A 24303-nucleotide genomic window follows, 5' to 3' on the forward strand; every position below is an offset into this window, starting at 1 on the left:
AAGTATGTTTTGTTAGCCTTCCGCCAGAACTAATGTCCATATTCATTAGAGATAATTTCCCTACTCCATACAGTATGAAGTACAGAAAGTTTTATACTACGCATACTTAATATTATGAAAAGTCCGAAATTAATTATCATGTTTTACGCTTATATAAATGTGCGTATTTGATCAATGTTTTTCATTTTTCTAAATAATTAACTCTATAAATGTATTTTGACTAACGATATAATGATGATTATTCTGTCAAGCAATGGTTACAGCGTATGAATATGTCAAACGTATAGGTACGCAGACACTACGACAATGCAGTACGTATCGCGTCGTCACCTCATTGGTTTGGAATCATGTTTCTTTTTATAATATAGGAGTAGCATACAAGTATCTTGTCCAACTGTACCCTTAGTATGAGTTTCTACGTTTTTGTATATGTTTACGTTTTCAATCAGCTCCCCCAGCGAGCTGTATCAGAACCATAGACTTAGGCTACGCTAAAGACCAACAAAGCATGAGACAGACATATGTCAACTCATATAGACAATCTACTAGAGAGAAAGAGATGCCAACAAAAGTGACAGTGTGTCAATTTCTCTTCGAATAAGCGGCCTTAAGCTCCCCCGACTACGAGACGTTTTAATGTTTTAGTAAAAATCAAACTACTATTAATGTATTTCTGATTTTTTGTTATAATGGTGTCTTGCTGTATTGTTAAGTGTATTGTTACAAGGAAAAATAATCCACAAAAGTATACGTTTCACAGGTAAATACGATTTTTCTATCCCAGGGTTTTAAGCAATATTTCGTCAAATTTCATATTAGTTGGTTTTATACATAGTTTATACAATTTCATATTAATTTATCTTGCCATAGATACATATATTTCATAGCTAGATGTGAAGTTACCAAAATATATACGAGAACTAAATTATTAATCCATGTTTGTTTCCTGTATAAACAGAACATAAACTTGGTTGACGGATAGTAACGAAATTTACATATTCTGAATTTTTATGTCAAATACCCTGTTATTATAACTCGAATAATTTTTGTATCACCTTTATCTTTTTAAGGATACCGATAAGGACAAAAATAATAAATCGGCCAGACTGGACTCCAAATAAATCGGCAGTTATATGTAGCAAACATTTCGAAGAAAAATGTTTTGTACAACGAAATTGCCGGCGTTTATTAAAGAAGGATGCAGTACCGAACTTTATTTGTGCCAATCAATGATTCTCAGAACCAGGAATATTACTTATATATATTCTTTCAAATGAAAAACAAGTATATCGGGGTTTTCAATTTTCCGGGAAAATTAGTAAAATAAATCCGATTTCCACGAAGTGGACCCCTGTAAAACTAGCCGCACAATGGAGTTTGAATCTTGTCGATCACTCGCGGCTTCGCGAAATAAACGCTGGACATACATAAAAGGCGACTAATAGAGAACCTCTTCCCATTAGAAAGTCGGTTCAAAATGATTAAATACAATAAAAAATAATACGTCCATACTGTCCAAATCATTGCGATGCTATACCGAAATGACATGAGATGAGAACATAAATGCAAGTTAAGTTTTTTGTTGATTTATGTTATCTATTTTGTTGCTTTATTTATTGTTGATTATTTTGTTGATCACATCACACGTTTAAGTTATTTTTTTATATTTCGTAATACTTGTTTTATGTTTTATAATATTAATAAATAATAATCAACACAATGAATACAAAAGCTAGTTTGCCAACTTAATACTGGATGTTAACGATAAAAAATATGAAGGTAACAACACTATTACGCACACATACACATATCAGTTTTGGTAACGCGTTTAATCTGACATTGTGTATCTTTGACATCCTATATCTATGATCAGAACTGATTGGAAATGTATGGGAAATACGAAAACAAATACAAAAACAGTCATTTTTGTAAAAACTTATACTAAGGATAGGTACTGACGGTAACTAGCCACTGCCGGTCATGGATACATATACACGAGGAGGAACGAGGTTACCTTCTTTCCTTTGGGAAGTCAGTTAATAAGTAGACAAACGAGACGGGATACTTTGATATGTTGTTTTTATGATTTCAAAAGTTCGTTCTTTCAATAGGAGTGCTTTTCTCTGCTTTATAGGGCTCTTTGAAATCAAGTACCATATTTAAACACTACGTAAAATAAAGTGAGTAGTCTGTAAGCTTGATTCAATAGTAGTCATGCTTCTACTGCGATGGAATTCGCCGAGGACGCCAGTACAATACGATCACTGAAGATGATTTAGTTACCATTCGGCGACTGATTGGCGAACTCCGGTTCCTATTGTTCGCTACGAAGTAAATATTGAAAAGCGTCTAGGAATTTTTAATATTAAAATCTTAAAATAACAGTAATTTAAAATTGATTCATATGTATTTATATTGATGAAATACTCGTACAACGTCCAACAAGCAATCACAACTTAGTGGTTGAAAATCAACCTCTCGATCGAGGAGTCTGAGCGTCGAAACCCAGGCCTGAGGTTAAGTTTGGACAAGACTGTAAGGTAGGTATATGAAATCTACCAACACGCACTTTTCCAGCGTGATGGACGACGGCGTAATCCTATTATTCAGAGAGGAGACATGTGCCCTACGCGCAACGTTACAACTTTTCCGTTCAATAAATTTTAATTTCCGATGGCACCTCCTTGAATGCAACTTCATATATTATTGAATGTAATGTATTTTGAGCTAAACTTAAATTTAATAAAAAAAGAATTCCTCACATTTACTTTCATTTAAAATTAAAAATCGGCAAGACTCAATTACACTATCCTACATTATTAATTTCGTCAAGAAGCTTACCATCTGTCGACTGCCGATGAATCCAATTTATGTCGAATAGTAATAGAATTATACTTCCTATTACCCAATGGAGCTGAAATTTGATGTAAACCTAGATACATAAAGGACTATGGAATAATATGGTACGATTAAGGTAGTCCGATGATAGAGACTGAACGTAGCTACAGAATCTACATATATCAATGTCCATTTTGCTAAACTTAGGATATAGTAAAGGGTCTAGCAGGTTAGTCATATGAAAACTGTACTGTCATCTAGACGGCATCCTACCTTGTTTTTATTGTTTTTCATCTAAAATAGCCAAGAAATTATGGAAATGTGGGTGACATTCCTAAGGGCGCTAAATAAGGGTTGGAAATTGTTTAAAAATCCAAAAATATTTGGATAACAAAATGAAACGTCTAGGTATTGCACCGTTATTGGAAATTTTACTTCGGCTTTTTAGTACAAACGGGTTTTTGTTTTCTTCACTTGTATGACTTAGTTACGGGAGTTGGGCGTCGAGGAAAGAATCGAAAAGTCTATTTACGCGAACGTATTAATAATTTTATTTAAATTGGGTAACTTCGATGGAGGGGGGGACAACAGGGTTGTATTTTCGTTCTTCCTAGTAAACCGGTATAAACAGCGTTCACAGATTCAACGTACATCAATCATTACGTTTATACTAGTGGCTTATAGAGTGGAGTAGATACTTGCACAATTTGCACTTCAGTTAGTGGAAGGGATGCAACAAGTTAAATATCAACAAAGAAAATCAAAATACGACGAGTGCTATACATTCGCTTCGTAAATATTTGCGATCCTCGATACTATTTACTTAACAATATTTTTTTGTTTGCATACAAAAAAAATAACTTCATGGAATAATAAATTATTCCATGAAGTTATTTTTGCTTTTATTTTATATGTAATTTGAGGCTCTTACGTAGAATGAACGAATGGGAAAATATTTAAAAACAGCGTAAAGGTAAGTAGAAACAGAATGTTTTATATTTCAACATAGTTTTTAATCCAAGTTCGACGAACGACTTTGCAACGTTATTAGTAAAAGGTTGGCTTATTTGAGTTGCAGAATATATAAACGATATTATTTTGTCAGCCACGGCCCCTATCTGACACGTAATATATATTTTTTTGTTTGTATAAACTACCAAGTGAGTAATAGGTACTTTATATTAATTACGATGTAGCCTAATTTAAGACTAATGAGTAATTCTACGCTAACTTAAACTGCTAAATAATCATATAATGAAGGTGGCGTCCTCTGACACTGCACTTCTTTGTTTTAACACATAAGGGAGTAGACACATTGTTCTTGTGTTCTATAATGTTCACTTATCACTATTTCACTAACACTACACTGTGTCATGTCACAAGCTCAAAGGGTTTAGTCCGTTTGAGTCTTCTCACTAGGTCCGTTGTATCGAGGAGCTGGATCGCCTCGATATTGACGTGATGAAGTCTTTTTTGATGACCTTCTGCATATGTACTAATTACTTTTTTGACAAGGTCTACTTTAAGGTTCCGATGTAGATCTTCATTTCTTACATACCAAGGTGCATTTGCAATACCCTTAAGTACTTTATTTTGAAATCTTTGAATCATCTCTGCATTACTTTTTTTGGTACAGCCCCAGAGTTAAATACCATATGTCCATACTGGCATTAGGACTTGTTTGTATAATAATAACTTATTGTATGTAGACAGCGAGGAATGTTTCCCAAGCAGCCAATGCATAGCTCTATATTTGAGCTCTAGCTCATCCCGTTTTTTCTTGACGTGAGCTTTCCAGCTCAGTTTGGCATCAAGAGTCATGCCAAGATATTTGGCTGTATTTGAGTATGGTATTGGTGTATTATTTATATATATAGGTTGATGTGCACTGATTTGCTTTCATTGAGACTCATTCGCCACTTCTTCGTCCAGTTAACTACTCTGTTGATAGCTAATTGGCATTTCTCCGCTGCTTCAGTGTAATCATTCCCTACAGCTATGATTGCCGTATCATCAGCAAAAGTTGCGAAGATGTTGTTTCCTGTTTCTGGAATGTCACAGGTGTATAAGAGGTACAGGACCGGCCCCAATACACTGCCTTGTGGTACTCCAGATTTTATTTGCTTGAGATCGGAGTATGCTTCTCCTTGTCTCACTCGGAAAGCTCTATTTGAAATATATGATATTAAAATATCTGAGAATTGTTTTGATAACATTTCTCTTAACTTTAATATCAAACCTTCATGCCAGACTAACACTGACACGTAATGTCTGTAAAATATCCTTAAAATAAATTTTTATATACGTGATTCTGAATCGAATGAGCTATCTGTCATATTTTAGGATCTTTATGTCTGTTTTCAGGTTTTTCAACTTGTTGAGTAGACTACCTACCAAAAATGGAAATTTCTCAATGTCAAATGTCAATCGTTGGCAGGCTGAACAAATCATCAAAAAAGTTTGTTAGAAACTACAGTAATGGAACTTTTACTACTTGTTTTTCGGTGGTTTACAAAGGCTACTATAAAATTTCTGACAGATGGATCGATGTCATAACTCGACGTTAGTAGTTAGTTAGTAGCCCATCAATCAATAATGCAGTAACGTGATACAGCTCGCAACTTTATATTATTGTAAAACTAAGAGAACTTAATTTATTTCAAAATTCGGCATAGCGCGATTACAGATGTTCATGGGCGGCAGTAGCCACTTACTGAAGGTGAACTGCATGATCGTCTGCTATTTCTATCTTATAAATAAATATAGTTCAAAAAACTAAAAAACACGCTTTTATGATAAAATCAACTAAAAAGTAGAAAATAATTTTCAATCTAGGAATCAATTAAGGAACAGTAAATTGTATAATTGTGAAAAAAGCGTGGAGTGCTCCACTTATTAATTTTCGAAAAGCACCCCACACTTTTTCCATCATCAGATCTGTTCCAAGATGTTAAATTATGGTATTGTCATTCAAATTACATACATTTACGACGTTTCACTTCGAAACGACACTTCAAAGTAGCTTAATAAAATGTATTACTTTGTTTGCTAGTTAGTTACTTAATTCATTTTTTACAAAAGAAGAATGATATTTTTAAGTGTGTAACTAGGTAATAATGAGATTTAGTACTGCCTTATGAGTCGATAGAAACCGTATTTTAAATAAAAACTCGATCATTACGTTTTAGTTGGTTTCAGTCCCTTTCATGCAAAAACGGTCTTAACTTTTTTTTTTCAACTTTAAATAGTAAGTGTGGTACCTTTTTGAAATCTCTATTAACTGGATATTTTTTTTGCGCAATGTACACTTATAGTCCAGTACATTTTTTTTCCACCGCGACGAGTCAAAGTTGAGGGAAAAATAGTAAAAAAATTAAAATCTAAAAATATCCCTATTTTTTTCATGGTTCCTTTACATCTTTTAACCAATTTATATTTCAATATGATAGACCAACTATCTAATAGTTTTTAATAGAAAAAATAAATACTGCATCACCAAATTTGTACACGCAGTTAACGAAATAAGATGAAGAGGGCTGAATTTCTCAAAAAATCTAAAACAATTGTTAGTGCAAAAACGGTGACAGTTTTACTTAGGTATTTTTTTTTTCCAGAGAGGTCAGACCCTCACCTATGTTCTCCCCAAGTTTGTCGTGGTACTTACGGGACACCTGTATATATATATATTAATAAAGGCCGTTAAAATATTAAAGTAGTATAGTCCACGTAAAACTGCTAGTCCGCTCTGAATATAGAAATGAATCGCGTCGCCATTGCAAATTGTATGACTACACCTGCTCGCAACAACTTTAGAGCGGACTAGCAGTTTGGCGCGGACTATAACTAAAATTACTATAGGTACTAGTAACTAAATTAAATAAGGTTAACTTGATTATTAAAATAATCGAAATAAAAGATCGAAATTTGAGAATGTGTTTTGTCGATTTTATCTTACTAGACTTTGCTAGGCTAAACGTTGGATAGGTTGATTATTGCTAACGAGCATAAGGCAGCAAATCAAAGCAAGCGGCGATAGGCAAAACTAACACTCGGTCCTCTATAGCGAAGTGCAAACACCGCGTGACCGGTTGGCTACATTTCGTACATTAGCGATTGAACATTTCCAAAATTCTCCGAACAGAAACACGCTCGACAATTTGCTCGAGTACTCGCTATAAAGTCTCAAAATATTATTTACTTTTCTTTGCAACTGTTTTTTTTTTTTACTAATTTTAAATTACGGTTACGATTCACAAAAGTAAACACATCCTCACGAATAGTAACTACAAATCCAACAAGAGTGCTTTCATACGTACTCGTACTTAACATGACTGATCAATGTTAACTTAATTAGTTTTTTTGCGGTGAAAACTTCTTTAGCAGCGTTGTGCACTTTTTTTGATGGGTAAAAAATGTTAAACTCGCGTCAGGACACGGACCTCATCGAAAACACTTAAGACGGCAAAGCAAAATGCAAGTCAAGATGTCACCCGATTGTCAGTTTCATTTTTTATTTATTATATTTTCTTATTCAGTTTAGGTTGCGAAAGTTTTCACTTCCGCCGGCACTTCCGGAGTGCAACCCGATGATATTTTTTGACACAATCACATACATATATACCCTATTGTTTATGGCAGTGCTTCTATGATTACAGTAGATATACTATATTTTTAAAACTTGACTATATACTGTACTGCCAATATACATTGTAGGACTCTACCGTATTTAGTTACAATGTTATTTTATATAATTAAAATGATAGTCGCGTTTCGACCACTGGCCGACCAGTACTACGTCATTTACGTAATAAATAAATACGTATTTCAAACATTTTACTGAAATTTTAGAACGGAGACGTGACAAGACTTTATTTGCACACACAATTAAATTCTTAGAACACTTCCTTGTTAGTAGTAATCAAAAGGTCTCAAAAGTTTCAAAGGTCTATGCATAAACGACGTTATATTTATTTTGACACTGCTCGTCAGTTTGATAGTTAAACGCAGTGATAGATAAACATCGCTTAGCTGATGCATAACTTTATCGAATCAATAGCTACTGGAGATTTAACTGTCGGACTCAGAAACCATAAGTGTGTGAAATAGGTTGGCAACTAAGTTCCCGTCATCTTTTATGTATTTATTTTTAATAAAACACTGATTTCGTGTAAAATATATTATTTATTGTGTTTACAGCTTACGTTTAATATGATTTTGAATATCTCTTTGGTAGAAATTAACCGGACGGATTAATTTGACACAAAGAACTCATAGAGGTAAATTGATAATTTAGCAACAGTATTGAACTGAACAATGCAATTAGCAACTTGTCATTCCATTTTAATGATATGAAAAATAACCTAAATTAACTCGAACATGAAAATTAAAATTCCGTAAGATTAAAACTTCACCCATCGAATGAATTAAAATATTAGGTCATTTGTTACTATAGACATTTGTTAATATGCGGAATATTTAAATAAACAAATGGCGGGAACTTAGCTGCCAGCGTAAAATAAAAAAATATGTATTTTATTAAAAATTTGATGGTTCCTTTAGTTTCTGACTTATCATTACTTCCCAAAACTTAATGCTTATAAGCGACATTATTCCAGGCTGGATTAATGTATGTTTAGATGTGTTTTTTTTTTCAACATAATGAACTCGTTCGATTCCCGACTAGGGAAATAGATTTAAAAAAAATCAAATTATGCAGTTTTTTTTTCAAATTCGGCTTCGTAACTCCTTTCAGCATTTTTCGATAAACCTTTTATTTCCGGCCCTGAAAGCCCATTGAAAAATTCACCCCGTATATTAACGGAGGGCCACGGGAGGACCTATTCGGAGGACGCGAGTGTGTGTGTTGCATCACGACTGACCAGTCGCCAAGAGAAGCAGACGGCAACACTCAGTTCAATCATTATTATCACTAGTGCATAAGAGTACAAAATAATCATCTCCATAATTTCATACATTGTCTTTCTATCATTCAAAACGTTATTAGTTTATGATATAGAAATCTAAATAATTGGTCAAGTGAATGTCGAACACGGAGAGTTCTGGGCCGCCAAATTTTAATTTATTTGTATTTTTTGTATTTGTTATCATAGCAGCCATTGAAGGAAATGATTTATGAAAAATTAAACTGTCGCCCAATTACTTTAAAGGATAGACCAAAAACCTCCGGTTTCATATACAGCCCAAATTACTTTCAATCTTCTTTATTTTTAGTGTTTCTTTTTATAGCAGCCACAGTACCTATTTATCTCGGTTCAAGAGGCCGAGCCCTGCGACAGACGGACTGACAGACAAATAGCGAAAACTTAGTGATAGGATTTTTACCCTTTAGGTAACGGAACTCTAAAAGAGCATGTTTTATTAAGAGATTTGTATATTCCTCTATTTTATATCAGCAAACACATTCGTTCGACCGAGTTTATTACGAGTATATTCAGTCGTTGAACGTGCAGATTGTAGGAAATACGATCTTTTATTTAGTGATCTAATTTTTCGGTTTTCACAACCACTCCAGGGTTTTATGAATTGATTTATCTTTATATATGCGGGGTTTGATTTTAATTGACTTGTGAAGGCAATACTCAAATTTATTGCTAGCATTCACGGCACTCGCGAGCTTTTCGCAGAATGAAAGTGTAAAGGTGGGTTGACTCCGGAGGCACAACCACCTAATACAGGCACTGTTAAGCACTGCCGTATTTCGCTTTGAAGGGTACTTAATCTACACTTAAGATATACTTAATCAAAGCTCTCGAACTTCATCTTTAAAGATAGCCAGTTAGCAACGCATCCGCGGCTACCTCAGATAAGAATCTAGTCTTATCGTGGTTGGATTCGCATGTCGATGGCGGCAGTAGCAAGTTCCCATTAGGTAGACTGCGTACTCGTTTGCTATCATTATTAAAAAATAACGCATGCGTCAGATTTGAGCATTTTTTACTAAAATCAGAGCTATCGTCAAAAACCGCATCATTGGCAATATTCCGTTTCACACATTTCTAAAATGCGTCAAATATTTGATAGCAGAGCTATTAGTGAAATCCCCAATCAAAATCCTGTTATTCCATTTAAAATTGACTTGTATTTATTGACGATGTTGGCGATTGCTTCCTTAATTCTAATTATTACTTATTCGCTGACGATTTAAAACTGTTCGGCGGCAGTCTCGACATTCGTAACGAATCTGACGTTAACTACCGATCGCTAAATCTTAACGAAAAATATCGCTTGCAGAAATCTTCTTTACGACAAATGCAAGTCTCAACTACTCAAATTCCACGCAAAGTCGGTACTCGAAACGTCGGTACGATAGCGAAATCCGTATTCATAGCAGTGACAATTTATATCAAGAAATGTTGCAACTTAAAAAATTTAAGGCAGAATTGGTGAAGTTAATTTAATAAAACTAATTAATTAATTTTGGCAATTACTAAAAAAGTATGTGAAATATTCTAAGTAAATATGTTTTTATAAATCTGATTCATTTTAGTGATATAGTTTTAATATATCTAGAATTGTAATAAAATCAGTGGACATTATAATGTATATATATTACTGCAACACTAGCCAATTTGACGTTTGCTATGTGAATCTGTTTGAAAGGTTATGGAGACAATGTCAACATTGTAAACTGATTATACGCCAACAAAAAAGTGGTTCAGTTTTTTGGAGTCTTTAAGTAAAGTCGTTGTAAAGTAAAATGGGTGCACCGACGGCAACAGTGTGTTGCAACGGCCGGGGTGTTCGCAAATGACATCTACGTCGAATTCCAAAAAGTAAGTAGAAAGTACTTTTTATAATATTAATCCCTTAATATAGTTAAAATTTTGTATGTGATTACCTAAAGTTTGTCAACTATCAACAGGCGGAGCCCTCCAACATGTACGCTGAAGCAGATAAGGAGCAAGCAGAAGCCACAATGCTTTTGGCAGAGGCAATGAATAAAATGGGGATGTCTCAAAAATAAGATGGTTAAGAAGAAAAAAAATAATGTTTTTTATTGTGCCCATATTTTAAGAATAAACATATATTATGCTCAAGAAAATTTATTGATTTTTTATAGGTGTCATCACCCAAGACTCTAAGGGTACCCCTTATCAGCACCTAATATATTATAAATGAATCAATGAATACAATACAAATATTCTTTATTGTAAATCAAAAGAACATGATAGCCTCAGAAACACAACTTCATCCAAATTTTATTCATTACGTCGATTTCTCATGATACGTCGCCGCTTTACCGTTTTGCGATGATGCTCAAGCTCAAAATATTATAAGCTAAATACGCCTAAGTTAAATATGACTTTTTTTGGAAATAATTGTAGTTTAAATACCTTAACGATCGTAACGATCACTTATCGGGCTGTCAAATTTACACGATAAATGTTTTGCGAATATCGTAAAGTTGACAAATGGATTCGATATAATTGCGATGACAGTCGGTAGTTTTCATAGTCGAGACTACCAAAAATTGTTAAATTACGATCGGTAAGACTTATCAACCGAATTCGGTCGCTAAGCGATCGCTATCTATGTCGAGACTGCCGCCGCAGAACCGTTAACAATTCTGCTGAAGCAATCTTACTGCAACAAGACTTAAATCACCTTAATACATGGTGTGATAACAATGGGATGAATTTAAATGTGTCAAAGTGTTTCACAATACGATTCTCTAGAAAAAATACTAATAATGATAAAAACTACATTTACAACATCAACAATCATAACTTAACAAAGGTCGACCATATCAAAGATTTAGGTGTATGGGTGGACAAAAAGTTAAGATTCCATCATCATATAGACAAAATCTGTTCTAATGGATTCAAGAATCTCGGCTTTGTTCTTCGTTATGGCAAGGACTTCAAAAACCCTACGACTAAAATATTGTTATTTAATTTAATTGTTCGTAGTGGCCTGGAATACTGTAGTATCGCGTGGAATCCTTTCTATGAAGTTTTCAACAAAAGAATTGAGAGGATCCAAAAAAGATTCTTATGGCATCTGATATACTCTTGCAACTTAGGCAAAAATATAACTTCATATCAAGGAGGCCTTGAATACTTTAGGATGAATTCATTATTCGATCGAAGACGGATGTTGGACATAGCATTTTTATACAAGCTTGCAAATGGTTTTCTGGATTGCCCAAACTTATTGAGTCTTTTAAATTTTTCTATTCCTGCAAGAATACCGAGATCTTCAACATTTAAACTTTTTTCTGTAAACTCCCATAAATCAAATCTCGGACAGCATGCCCCTATTAACAGAATCATTAAAGAATGCAATACTGTCTCCAGGAACTCAAATTTTGACATCTTTTCTACTAGTCTTAAGAAAATCAAGTGTACTGCATTGTGTTATGATTGTAACACTTAATGAGAATTATGTATTTGGTATTATTGTGCTTCATTCAATTCAATTTATTCTCTCTTTTTTTTCTCTTTTATGTTTGTTTTTACTTAACCTGCATGTAGTCTACACCTTTAATTATAGTGGCATTAAGCTAGCCCCTTATGTGTTTTGTTGTACCTTAAATGTATAAATATGCATTATGTTGGTGTTCTATAAATAAAATAAATAAAATAAAATGGAATTACCGTAAATCATATGTTATTTTGTTCATCCTTTGTTCAAATATTTTTTGGTCGCTAAACTGAAAATTAAAGTCCTCGAAATGTTAATTTATACGGAGAAACTTACTGTATAGACAAAATATTAGTTAAAAATAAAAACAAAAACTGGACTTACCGTTTGCGAACCAATTTATTTTGCAAAATGATACAAGAATATACAAAGAAAAAAATCTGTCGAGAAACAGTAAAGGAAGAAAAATGGTAAAATATTTACCATGCTAAAGCTTCTTGAAACATCAATTGAGCCTTTTTAAACACTACTCCTCTTTCTTCGTAATATTGTAGGTACTTACATCAAAGTTATGGGAATATTTCGGTGAAAGCTGAGATCAAATGTGAAAAGTAGCATGAAGTAAGTTGGTTTTAACGGGTACTTTTTAATTTTCACGCACATCTCATGAATGTTATGTGGATCAAATTAAAGCATGTATTAAAGAATTCAACGATAAAAGCGAGTTAACCGCTAATGAGGTTGACGCGTTCAATTGATTTCGCTTCTATGCGGTTGTGGTAATCGGAAGCCACAAAGACCGGTAGCCGTTCAAAGGCATGATATAATATAATGTCATAATAAATCATACACCCGTTAATGTTATTAAACAGATACATATCGGAATACCTAAAACTGCGCAATTGGCTACACCTATTTCTGCCTAAGACTGTGTAAAAATCTGACGGATCTTATTGGTGAAAGACCAAAAACTGCATGAGCGGATTATGTAGCACATTATGTTTTGGCGCCGCTCCTGCGCCAGGCGCGAACGGCGCGTAAACTGCGCTTGCGCTGTTTGAATGATATATGTATATGAACGTACTGCACTCCATCACAAAATAAAAACGAACATAAGTCAATGTTCATACAAAGTGGGCTCGAGCAACGCACACATAGACTCCGCTCATCGATACGTTATCACGTTGGGGCTCGGGCGAATACGTGCGCGACGGTAAGTCCGCTTCTGACACGCGTTTGGAATACTTTTCAGCCCCAAGCATATCATGCTGTCGCCACTACGTCTCCGCGGAACGGAGGTAGCTTAGCAGACCCAAGTTAAATATCTAGGATGTAGCATCGATCGCTCGTTGCGTACGACCCCGCAGGTAGAGCACTCGATCCACTAAGCCCAAGTGGGCCGAGCGATATTCTGACCGGTGCTTACTTTCAGGGTACCGTTACGAACGAAATTAGGTTTCTACAAGACCAACATTCGTGCCCCACTCACCTACGCGGCGCCGCATGGTACGCGTTGGTCTCTAGGTCGAACCGTTAGCGTCTCCAGGCGCAGCAGAACCTGGCCCTGCGAGCGATCGCGGGGGCGGGTCGCTACGTTAGGAACAACGTGTTGGAGCGCGACCTTAAAGTGCAGTCCGTGGAGAAATTTGTGGTTCGCCTCGCTCGCTCGCTTGATGTACGAGCGGGCCGAGGCCGGACCACACTCCCACCTAAAGGGGTTCGCGCCGCTTCGCGATCGACCACCTGAGGGGCGGCCGCTGCAGCGGGAGCTTCCAGGGTTGGTTCCTCAATTATGTTATTATGAAAGAACATAAAAATTCTGGCGGTATTCACCCCCTTGAGAATTTGCCCGGGCAAAGAGGGTACCCTCGAGACCCAAATAATCCCTACCCACCCCCATATACTTTAAATATACTAAGTGCTGCAACAAGCTCAGCGAATGCCTTGAACAGGTAGACCGCATCTGGGGGCTAATTTTCAGTTTGCCCCGTGGCACGAGATTGCTCGGACTACTGTCCGCATGCCTGCTACCGATGCCTTATTCAACCAATTTATTGTTTTTTTTCCCATACGCGAAAATGATGAGTTGACGACGACACAATGGCATTATACCTAAGAATGTTTATTTTTCGCAACATTAACTCTTGATTCTCGGCTAGAAAATAAATTTTAAATCTAACTATGCAGTTTGAGTTTTTATTAAAATCAGTCTCATAACTTCTTTGAGAATTTACGCTATCCCTCATAATTTCGGATTTGGCTATCCATAGGATAGACCACGGATGAAAAATTATGGTTCCGTGGGCTAGACCATTTCTATTACGTCATTTGATTTTTTTTATTTACTGTCTCAGTGTTTATTTTGACTGTTTTAATTGTTTATAATTGTTAAAACATTATATAGTCAAAATAACTTTCAATGTTTATACTTTGAAAAATGCGTATCGCTATCGTCATTAACTTTGGTAAATACAATATCGTGACTTCACGTGCCATGATACGAGGCATGTCACGGAACCTACCGTTTTTCGCGCGACGTTGCGTTTAACGTAGAAAAGATGTTTTTTTAGCTAGTGGAAGACTTGACAGATAACTCCTGGTACAGATTTCTATTACTCAAAATCATTTTTTTATTCAGTACAAAAGTTATTCAAAAACAAAATACGATGATTAATTCGCCGCCCTATGTATGACTAAGTTAACCCACTTCCCGATGATATATAAACTTGAAATGAAACAATTGCTCGTTTTTGACAAACTTTGATCAATTTACCGTATAAACCATAGACTTATAATTTTTTCGCTACGCTAAAGACCAACAAAGCATGATAAAGACATATGTCAATTTATATAGACAATCTACTAGAGAGAAAGAGATGCCAAGAAAAGTGACGGCATGTCAATTTCTCTTCGAATAAGCGGCCTTAAGCTCCCCCGACTACGGCGCGTTTTGATATTTTACCAAAATAATTACTACTATTAATATATTGCTGAATTTTTTTTACAATGGTATCTTGCTCTATTGTCAAGTGTACAAGTGTTCCGTTACAAGGAAAAATAATGCAGAGAAGTATACGATTCACAGGTAAATACGATTTTTTTATCTGAGGGTTTTAAGCAATATTTGGTCAAATTTCATATTAATTGGTTTCATGCATAGTTGTTACAATTTTATATTCATTTATCTCTGTTATAAATACATATATTTCATAGCTAGATGTAAGATTACCAAAATATATACGAGAATTAATTATTTATTTACGCTAGGGCTTGACAAAATGGTGACGTCATATAATATCGATAATGTGTCGATAATATAATAATAAAGATCATTTCATGCATCACAAAAATATTGGGTCGTTAGGAAAGTCATTTCGTTTATTTTTGTGAAAATGAAAGACAATTTTCGTATAATGAATAGATATTTTATAATAGTACATTACAATACGAGGACGAAAAATTTTTTTCTGACAAGTGTGAGTTTGCAATCGTGAAAGAGTGAGACTGCAATCACAAGAGTCAGAAAAACATTTTTCGTCCGCGTGTTGTATAAAATTTTATATTACGGGGTCGGAAATGGGGGTTTTGCGCACGCGAAGCGTGCGTAAAACGTCAATTTACGCACGCCGTGATATAAAATTATATATTGGCCATTTTGGCCCAACACCTTAAGCCATCTTTCTGGTAGGAGCGTGATTCCAAGTTCTTAATTTGTTTGGTCGATTCTTGCAAAATACCGTTGCCGGTGATTTTTGACCTCTTTATTTCAAGTAAAGGTTTTACTGTCCAAAAAATATTGCAGTGATCGGAAAAAATAATTATGCGAAGGCGCCAGATCTTGAGAATATGGTAGGTATGGTAGAGTAACTTATTCGCTTCAAAAATGGATCATTTTTTGGAGCAGATCATAGACGTCAACGCGACGACGCAAATTTTTTATCGTGAGAAATCGGGGGACTCATATATCGAACTTCAAGCTTAAATCCAGGCCTTTCAAGTGGTAATAAACGGTTTATTTCCATAAATTTAAACTCTGGCCGATCTCACGTATTGTTATTGGCCGATTTGCATTAACTAATGCCTTTATCAGCCTTAATCGGCCTACCAGAACGGGGTGCATCTTCGACTTCAAAATTGCCGGATCTAAATTTTGTAAACCAGTTCTGCCACTGGCGTACGGACAATACATCTTCTCCATACCCATTAGTTATTTTTTTCTGACTTGAACAGTATTTTTACCTTTTCTATAGTAAAAAAGTAAAATATGACGAAAGTGCTGCTTATTGCTCTCCATATTTAAAAGGGCACCCACCAAAAACTATTGCATAAAATCAATTGAACTTATTCACACACAAGCCTTGCTATATCAGCTGTAAAAACATATAATGACAATGCGACTTAAGTGTGAAGTTAGCTGTAAAAAAATACAATTAAATCCTCTATCGGGAAAAAACGAAATGTCTTTCCGAACAACCCAATAGTATAAAAGTAAACTTTGTTGACGTATTTTAATGGAATTTACATATTCGGGATTTTTACGTTATTATAACTGGAATAATATTTGTATCACCTATATTTTTTTAAGGATACCACGTCGATCAAGTGAGGTACGTGAAATGTGGATAAGAATAATAAATCGGCCAGAATGGACTACTATTAAATCATCGGTAATATGTAACAAACATTTTGAGGAAAAATGTTTTATACAAAGAAGTTATCGTATTAATTTATATTTCATAATATTAATAAATAATAATCTATAAAAATATAGCACTTTATTAATTTGATAATTAACATACGAAAGCTACGTTGCCACGCCAAGTTCATCAATTTAATACAAGTCAATCGATAAAAAGTATGAAGGTAACAGCACTATTACGCACACATACACATATCAAATTTGGTAATGCGTTTAAACTGTCATTGTGTATCTTTGACATCCTATATCTATGACATCCTATATCCATGGTATAAACTGAACTGTTATCGGAAACGAGCGAAATGTCGTTGATTTTTTGCGAAACTTCAAGTTACCTACTAAGTATTACAGTCTAAGCAATCATTGTAATATAAATCGATATTTTTATTTATAACTGACCAACTGACTTATACCGGGTGGCGAATCATCCTATTTAGTTTTTGAATAACTTTTGTACTGAATAAATAAAAGTCATATAGAGTAATGAAATAGTCGTTGTATTTATCAAATTGTTGGAATGTTATACGAACACGTACCGTAATTGCCTTTATGTACACTGTATAGACTTTGGGTTTAGGTTTTATACGGTGTACAGTTGGCTTTTAAAAACAACATACGATACGGCCAATACCATTTCCCAGCTGAAAGTAATTGGGAAATGTAAATAAAAATACGTAGATTATTTTTGTTTGACTGGTACAAAACATTGTGTGATAAATGGAATTTTTCGGATAGCTTTTTCATATTCGAGTGAAAATATAAATTGAAAAATATTTCTATATAAAACAAAGTCGCAATATGTAAAGAAAAAGTTTCTTTTACTTAATATTTTTTGTCTATGTTTTATTCCAATATTTCCAATATTTTTAGTATTGTCTATTTATTCAACGTGACATAAAAATAAATGTAAAAATAATTCCGTGGAAAAGCAAACTTTAAATGCCGTTTCTCTATTAACACGCTTTTATTAGCTTGGGTTGTATGTATGTAGTTATGTAACGGAATCTAAGAACTTGATTTTTATCCACTTTGAACGTTCAGTTTATTTCAACATTTGGAAAAAATATCAAAAACCGATTTCAATAATTTTGTATCATTGTCCTTATCAACATCCTCAGGATTAACGATTTTCGAGGCGAGATTGTTCGAGCGCCTTAGAGAAAGTTTATCGCAAAGTTACAAGATTGCAACAATTATTGCTTTTTAGTTTCAATAACTGTAATAGCGTGATTTTTAGTTTTGAAAATAATAATGTTATTTCCCTATTACTCAAATGTTCTGAAACATCTAAAATTCCCCTTTTGTAGAATGATTTTTGGGATTCCGTACTCAAAGGGTAAAACGAAACCCTCCGCTGTCTGTTCGTGTGTCACATGATCTCTTATACCGTAATAGGTAGACACTTGAATTTACGTAGGATGCATAATGGTGGTCGCTATAGCAACAAATAATAAAAATTAATAAAATAAATATAGTTTAAAAAACTAAAAAACCGCTTTTATGATAAAATCTACTTTTTAGTTGATGTTATCATAAAAAGCGTGTTTTTTAGTTTTTTAAACTATATTTATTTACAGAACAACAACAATAGTTTCTTTCCGCTATAGTAGATCAGAAAGCTCATTATTATAAAACGACATTTAAAGTTTGCTTTTCCACAGAATTATATTTACAATTCAATTTATGTCCCATGAAAGATCATTAATAATTTACATATTTATTATTTATATTTATACTGAGATAAGGGTGGGTCCTGTCAAACCAGGACCCAGCAAAACTTGACATTGTAAAAGAGGTACGTGAGGCGGTGCGGCCCGGAGTCAAACCATGAATAGTAACTAAATCGTAAAATTTCTATCGCACTTACCTTATCCCTGGAGAGGTCCATGAGAGTGAAGAACTGCTTCGACTTGCTCTCCCCCTCAATGTAGTTGGTGTATTGAGGAGTGTTCCTCTGCAGCGACAGGTCGATGGCAATTCTCCCATGCTGCGGGGACTGCGCGACGTGGAGTAACACCCCCGACGGTCGCACCCCGTACTTGTGGTGGTCGAGTATCACGTCAATGTTCTGCGTGGTTATCACCGCCACACCGCCCTCTTGCACTGTCAAAGGGTATAGGGCCACCAGTTCTAATTCGCTGCTCGATTTTGAATACACCTGGTTGAGGAAAAAATCCAAAGTTTACAGCTGAACACGCATTTTATAATTAAACTTATTTTCAATATTCATATCCATTAGGACATTTTAAGTAGCTGCGGCGCCGTCAATATACTTCGAAGAAAAAGTTTCAGTCAAAGGCGCCTAAGTATGAGATGCCGCAAAACTTCTATTGGGCTGAACACTGCATCACAAGGTGCAATATAGTCTATTTAAAGTTTGGCATGTGTTCTTCTATGTACAAGACTGGTATGTAAATTAAAAAAGTGTGATCCGAATCTACTTGAAAACAGGTTTAGTCATGTGGGTTTATTATATAAAGGGCCCTACCAAGTTAAACGAACATTAAATCGTATAAAATTAAGAAATTTATACCACCATAGTAGCCTGAATAAGCTCATTAGCATTTATTTAAGATTTCTAAATTATGAGGATTTCATATTTTTAAACAGTGAATCATAAATCTAGTAACGAGCATAATATTTTTTATTATAATACATGTACTTTCTTTACACACACAATAACAGTAATCAAAGAAAGCCGCATGCTAAAAGACAATTTCCACGTCTAAAAATAGAAAAAAACGTCACCCTCTTGAAGTTTAAAAATAGACTGACCTTATATTTCTCCGCGTACTCTGGGTTGATGCAGAGATCGGTATCACATTTGCAAGTGAAGTGGTCCACGCCGTGTTGTTCGCACGTCGCGGTGGGCACGCACGGCGGGCTGCCGGCGGAGTGGCACGGGTACCACCACACACACTTGGGGCTCACGCCGTACGTCACCACCGCGTTTGGCAACCCGAACAACTTGTCGTCCACCTCGATCGGTTTGACGCAGCCCTAAAATTAACGTCAATAAGTCACCGCACAGTTCACAGAACAGAGTGGGGCACAGAAGTCGATAATTTCGATTGAATCCGTATATCTGTATCTTTATACGTAAAAGAATCGAAATTTTCTCATTTAATACATCCCAAAAGGCTTTTGTTTTAATGGGTTTTGTTTGAAGCTGTAGTTGGACCGAGGAGGTGAAATAATTTTGCGACCAATTTTTCATATTTTCTTTTTTGATTTATTTTTGACACAAAAAGCCTCAACCTCAATGTAACTCAATATTATTCCGTATATATCTCCAATAAAAAGCCAAAGTACGTAACTAAACAAAACATAATACAAAATGTAAATTATATTCTATTCAAAACTCAGCTAATTGGAAACTTTGGCGAATCACGAATTTCGTCGTGTATTCTAGTACAACTTACACCTTTATCAGTTTAGTAAGTATATCTAGCACCGATCAAAGGCTAGCTCCGCATGAAGAGATTTACAATGCGTATAGGTACGTTAACCGCGTTTATACGTATAACAGGACGTATGTCTATATGCCTACAGCCTATTGATGGAAATTACGTTACGCAAGCTATCGCGTGCGCCTCCGTGCCGTACGAGCTAAACTGCGATCACCGTTGACATTTCACCGTCAGGCTTCACCGTGAATGGTACTTGAGCTATCGTGATGAAATAAAAACCTAAGCTGCTAACATGAACAGGGTTTACACGCTGCACAACACCATAAACCCTTTTAACATTGTACACTTACGTTACGATTTTTCTTGTAGTTGCCTTATTCCTTTTTAATGTTATGTTATGTTACGAAATAATTTCAAAATAATAAGGGCCTTAAAAGTTTGAAATTAATAGTGCAGTTCGTTTAAGATTTTGTCCAAAAATGCAAAGATATACAAACATGGGCTCCTAACTTTAAAAAAAAAAGAACAAAAAATACAGCCGACTTCTATGTCACTACAAAAGTAAAAGATAATTGAAATAAATGTTGGTTTAGTACATATTTCTGAAGTCGGCGCTCAATACATTTCGTTGGATAACGATGTAAACAGCGTGTCTAATATGCTTTAAAAACTATACTATTTGCAACGCGGTGCGCCTTATTTGAACTAATTTATTTCTACTTTATTTGAATTCTACATCTGTATTGAATGTAACTCCACGTGACAATTCAAGCAAGTTTACAATGTAATTATAATGATCTGAAAAATATAAGTTTTTGCAGAACAAAACGTCCGCTTTTTTAAATTATTTGAAACACATTGTTAATATGCTGTTCGTTTTGTATGATTTATTGTAAAAATGAGGCTTTTCCTTTAGTTTATCATTTATAATTACTTCCCAGTATTTGATCCATATAACTAACACTATCAGATAGTGGAATAATATAATAATATATGGGTGTGTTTCTTTTTTTCAAAATACGCTCGTTCGATTCTCGCATATAAAAGGTATTTGAAAAAAGTAATGATGAAATTATAGTTGTTATCAAATTCGGCCTCGTAACTCCTCCTTCTCAGCATTTTTCGCAATCCCTTGTAGTTTCGTATTTGGCCCTGAAGGTCCATTTGAAAAATTCACTCTGTTTATTCTTTCAATATATTGTAGTACCAGTATTAAGCGCGTTTACGCCATTAAATGAACTTATTGTCCAAATTTCATAGTTAAGGCTTGCGTAGCTTAGGCTCTGCGATGATTAGTCAACCGGTGGAGGAGTGAGAATTCTTTTGCTTTGAAATATATATATATATATATTAAATTGCGCGAAATATAAAAATTAGGTACATCAACATCAATTAGATAATATATATAGATAATTAGATAAAATCACTTACCATTATGCTAGAATCAGCAGCCTTTACGCCCTTAGCGAAGGCCCTCTGTCTTTTCTCAGACTCGATGCCACCGAGGTAGAAGGAGTCGGAGAGGTCTAAGTACCTCGTCCCGCCGCTCTCGATGCGAGTACTCATCGCTATGTTGTCCACCGACAGCTGAAATATCAACTTTGGTAAGCTATGCGGCCTGTCCCCATCGGTATCTTCTATATCTTGTATAGAACGAGAGTAGCAGACATACAGTCCACAAAATTACTGACAGTATTCTCCATACCATACCCAGACCATACACGTCAATAGCCCATTTCACATAGGGTGGGAGCACTTAAAAGCTACCAAACGTATAAGGGTGAACCCGCTTAAATTATATTTTAATATATTATAGCACATATCTCAATTTGCAACATAACATTGCGACTCTTAAACCACAACCTAAGGCTAAGGCATTAGCCACATTACGCGGTAACGAGTTAAGAACACGAAGTCAAAGGCATCAAACCCAATTCTATATAGTACTGCTAACAATCAAATCGATTAGACTGATTTTGATATATACAAATTATAAAACCCTCGATATTAAATAAAAAAGCCGTATATCCGCATTGTTAATACACAGGTACTAACCGGCTTAAAAAATATCACATCATTTACTTACAAAACCGATTCCAGTTCATAGTTACTTAAAAAGACTTAATTCGTTCGAATGAATTATTCAATAGAAATAAAATGTATCAAGTATAGTGAAAAATCTCGTTTAAAGCGGCGCTTTGTAGTTATAGGGAGCCAATTGAAAGGGATCGTACAGCTGTACAATTCAGATCGAGGTCACTTGTTGAAAGATAAAATGGAAAAAACTATATCCGTCTTTGCAACATTTCTCCCCTCTGACAATATAAACAGGTCTTAGCCCTATAATACCAGTATGCTTACAAAAGAACTTCCTCGCACAGCTAAACGTATGTACATCTGCCCTAACGGGCGGCAGACTCAATTCGAGTACCACACATACACAACATTTAGCCACTATCCTGCTGGGTTACAATATGTGGTTTATTTATCGTCAAAGAAGTTATCGAACGGACAACCGGCAGACGTTACTAAGCAATTTTAAAAGTACAAAATATTTTCATACACCATATAGATTTTGTTAAAAATTCCACTAAATAAAATATTATTTAGTCTGACCATAACTTTAAACACTGTGTCTAAAATCCAAAATCAAAATCAAATATCAAACATATGGAATACGTTATTATAGGAAACAAACTACCTACCTTCCAACAAAGTTTGGTTATAGTCAAAATCTTTGTCATTTTCTGGTGCTGAGCTGGGCTGACTGACGTATTTCTGTATATTATACAAATTGCATCTACTGCAATGACACAAAATAGATCCCAACTGTTGTTTGTCCGTCCTTTATAATATAATTTGTACAAACCAATACTAAAAGGTCGAAGAGAATTTGTTGGGGAGAGTTACATAAGTTACCAAACTCGAAAATGTTTAGGGTTTTTGTGATCCCTAGTGATCCAGATAGCAAGGGGACGCGGACGCAACTGCGAGGGGAGACTGTTATTGAGATTTTGAATCGGATGTATTAACCAAAGCTCGGAGGGAGCAAATGCCGTAACATTGCTTAGTGCACGGCAAACAGATTACCCAAGTTATCCGAAAAAATATCTTACATTTTACCTGTTCATATAATTACATAAGGTAAATTAGAGTTATAATAACGATATAGAACATCGTGGAATCGCCACTAAAATACTCGTATCTTTTAAAACAACGTGATGCGTAAATTTACTATACGGGTTGCGCAATATTCTGGTTATTTTGTTCAAATACAGTGAAACCTGGTTAAGTGAGACATCAAGGGACCTGCAATGTCGTTTCACTTATAGAGGTATTCCACTTACCCAGTGTCTCAGATATACAGGTATAAATAAATATCTGTCTCATTTACAGAGGGTTCCATTAATATCCATTTCTTCAGGATATTCTGATAAACGTACACGTTTTAGTTTTCCTTGTCCTTCAGAACATTGTGATTCAATTTTATGTTTACTCTGAATTATTCTACAAAGAGTAGATTTTGGCACATTAAATTCGGCACAAACTTCTTCGCGTGTCTTCCCACTTTCATAAACGGATATTAACTTCAGTTTTTCACGTAATGATAACGATTGAAGCTTTCGTTTTGACATTTTTCAAATAAACATCTGTATGATAGTAAAGCGAAACTAAAACTGAAGGTAATTGAAGCTCAAAATTTGTACTTACGTACTTGGAATTGCGTGTGGAATTTGTGGGTAGAATAAGAATGAGTAAACAAACAATGTTATCTCAGTTACAGAGGTTTATGAATATAAAATTTACTCGCTGTCTCAGTTATAGAGGTAACTATGATGATAAATCGAAAGAACAAATCCCAGATATAGAGGTTTACCTCGTCCCACTAACAGAGGTAATTCAGTGCCAAAGTGTTGGGACCTCAGCATGAGTTCCAGTTATGGAGGTTTCTCACTTATCCAGGTCCCACTT

The 24303-nt window shown here is 34.9% G+C and overlaps 1 protein-coding gene across 1 annotated transcript in view; it reads right to left on the minus strand.

The window, feature by feature from the left end:
- kon (chondroitin sulfate proteoglycan 4-like protein) overlaps positions 1–24303 on the minus strand; it is a 107864-nt gene that overhangs the window by 73727 nt on the left and 9834 nt on the right. The window contains exons 7-9 of the mRNA XM_073075217.1: positions 21763–21918; positions 19697–19921; positions 18789–19079 (exon numbers count right to left, since the gene is read on the minus strand). Coding sequence (XP_072931318.1) covers positions 18789–19079; positions 19697–19921; positions 21763–21918 — 672 coding nt within the window. The remainder of the gene's footprint in view (positions 1–18788; positions 19080–19696; positions 19922–21762; positions 21919–24303) is intronic.

This window comes from Epargyreus clarus, unplaced genomic scaffold (assembly GCF_041222505.1).
Source record: "Epargyreus clarus isolate Ecla_fem2 unplaced genomic scaffold, WU_Ecla_fem_2.2 ptg000007l, whole genome shotgun sequence".
NCBI lineage: Eukaryota > Metazoa > Arthropoda > Insecta > Lepidoptera > Hesperiidae > Epargyreus > Epargyreus clarus.